The 2,612-nt window shown below is 42.8% G+C and overlaps 1 protein-coding gene across 1 annotated transcript; it reads right to left on the bottom strand.

The window, feature by feature from the left end:
- Positions 1-571: 571 nt before the first annotated feature.
- On the bottom strand, positions 572-1,700 carry SARC_13865 (hypothetical protein; the record flags this gene model as incomplete). The annotated part of the gene is made up of 1 exon (XM_014292003.1): positions 572-1,700. A coding segment is annotated over exon 1 (960 nt), but the record flags the coding sequence as incomplete, so codon positions are not given.
- Between the last annotated feature and the right edge of the window lie 912 nt (positions 1,701-2,612).

Here is a 2,612-nt window from a genome sequence, read left to right as displayed (position 1 = left end):
CGCGCGGGCGTGCTCGAAGGCCTCGATAGCCTCAAATAAATATAAGTGTGCACGCTATTCTGACTGTTACTATGAGTACTATATATATCGCCGGTGTTTTATAATTCAGCTGCCTGTACAGTAAGTTGCGTGATATGTGGGTGTTCACAGTATACAACTACGGGCTGTGTGTCTGCGGCAGTAGAACGAGTGGCACTCTATTTGCACACGTTCTTAAACGTGTAGGTTCTATGACTCAATTCGGGTGCAATCCTCAATACCTCCGATCTTAATTCCAAATTTCTCGTCCTGTTTCCATCGAATGACACTTGTACTCACAAAACTGCTAGGCATTGGCAACTTATGTGGGCCTGTCGGTGGTTCGGAGGTGGTCATCCAATACCCTGTCCACTGATATGTGCAGGTCTCTCGTACCCGGCCTGTGTGCACAGATTCGTCCGGTGTTGTCTTCGAATGAAACATGCTCTGAGAACTGACAAGCACCGTCACCTTGCCCATGATCCAAGATCAGAAATAAATAAAACCTAATTAGAAGGCCAAGAAATAGGCATATCTGAAGCGAACTCTACACTTCTGACAGTAGCCGCACGCCTTGTGCTAAACACCATGCGACCGGGTACCCTAATACGATTCCACAGGCAACTCTCTGTGTATGATCGCCTAATATTATATCCGAAGCATACGCACGCAGGCTCTTGTCTACCATGTGGATGCCACAGATCCGATACACTTCCTCGATACTGCACAGATCCCCTAGCATCATATCGGCATCAGCAGCAAACACATAGTGCCAATGCCCCTCCAGATACAACGCATCTATGAGAACGTACACTCCACATTCTCTTATGGCGTCTCCGAGATTTTCTTCCTCGCATATAATAGTACCCATTGGTTTCCAACCGGTCTTCACAAGGGCAATGAGTTGCGCGCAGAATAAAGTCACATCCACTTTCGTATCGGATGTGTCTTCTTCACGGCCAGGCATACTTGTACATTCTTTCATTCCAGTATTAGTAGCTGTGTATATTTGTGTATGTGTATTCAGAGTTCTGCCTATGCTTTCTACAGCCTCACTGAGCCCGGAAAAGCACATGACGTGACTGTCACTGACCTGAGATCCTTCGTAATCTGAGGAGCTTGCACTTGTGTCGTCTGAGATTAGCACATTCGCATCATTATATGCGTTGTCTCTATTATGTGCCATCCCCTCGACATCCTCGTCTAAGTCATCCATGGCTTGGATGTATGCGAGTGTCTGTGTGGGTGTACACGCCCCTCCTCTAGTAGTCCGTACCTGTCCGCTGTCAGGGGTATTGGCGCACACTCTACCTACCAACGGGAGGGTCTCGTGTCTGTACCGAAAGTTGGTCAAACATCGTGAACAGCACAGTACACCTTTCTCGCAGCATGCACTTAGGTTTTCTGTGGCATTTGAGAGCTTTTCTGTGAGATTGGCATTGGCCACACAGCCCTCTATCTCAGATTGGTCCTCAGAGAGAGGGGATATATACTGTGCTATAAGCGAGTCCATGGGTATATAGTGGTGGTAGTGTGAGAGTTTACTGATCCGGTTGAGAATAATTCTCTGTGGAAGTGGTTAATCAATTGTCCGGTTATCATCCACAAGGAACAGTCGTCAGATCGATAAGAGCGTGTTGTAAAGCTATACCATAAGAGCACGTTGTATAGCTATATATTATTGTACTACAATAAATGTAAATTGGCGAAAGAATTTAAACAACATATATACGTAGAATGGTGGGTCGCTGGATCGGACAGCATGTGAGTTGTGAACTCTGGTGTGATCGCTTTCACTTTTTTTTTGAATCGAAGAAGCTGATCGTGCAGATAAGGTTTTACACGATGAAGTCGCAGTGCAGCGGCTCTGCTGCTGGTGCATTTTGTTTTTTTAGTTTTTTTATAAATAATCACCTTTTGTGTTGTGGCCAAAATGATGATGCAGATCTCTTTGGGTTTTTATATATTGTATAATAAAAGTTAAACGCAAAAAAAAAATTACATTATCGTTTTTCATTTTGTTTAAAAAAAGTAAAAAAGATACATTTTTAAAAGTGCGCACTTGAAAACTTAAAAATACATTTTTATGTACCGAGTTTTTAATAAATTTCGACGAGACACAGAATAAACGTTTATAACTCTCTACTACAAACGCCTAGATTTTGAAATGTTTCAACCAAAAACGAACACTGACGTATTGCTTCAACAACAATTGAACCAGGGTTTTAGGGTTTTAACATTACCACAGCTCTAGTCTTATATGATATTATCACATGACGCTACAATCTACGACGGATGGTCAAACAGACTACGGCAGTTCGTCACCTATATTATAAAGTACCAGTAAACAAGTTGCCAAGACAGTGTTTGCCTATCATTAGGGTCTAACCTAATCAGATATTGCTATCATGAGTTCTTCACAAAAGAAATCACCTTTTTACTTGGGTGGGATGGCAACCATGGGAGCGTGCTTGTTCACCAATCCTTTCGAGGTATGAGCTTGTAGAGGTTAAATACGAAGATCAGGATCACCTTTGGGATTTGCGGTGAAGTGTTACTTCCCAGTATTTGGGATATGTTTCATATACATATAC

The sequence above is a fragment of the Sphaeroforma arctica genome, assembly GCF_001186125.1.
Source record: "Sphaeroforma arctica JP610 unplaced genomic scaffold supercont1.3842, whole genome shotgun sequence".
NCBI lineage: Eukaryota > Ichthyosporea > Ichthyophonida > Sphaeroforma > Sphaeroforma arctica.
The sequence above is the reverse complement of the archived record's forward strand: the minus strand, read 5'-3'. Positions and strand labels throughout refer to the sequence as shown.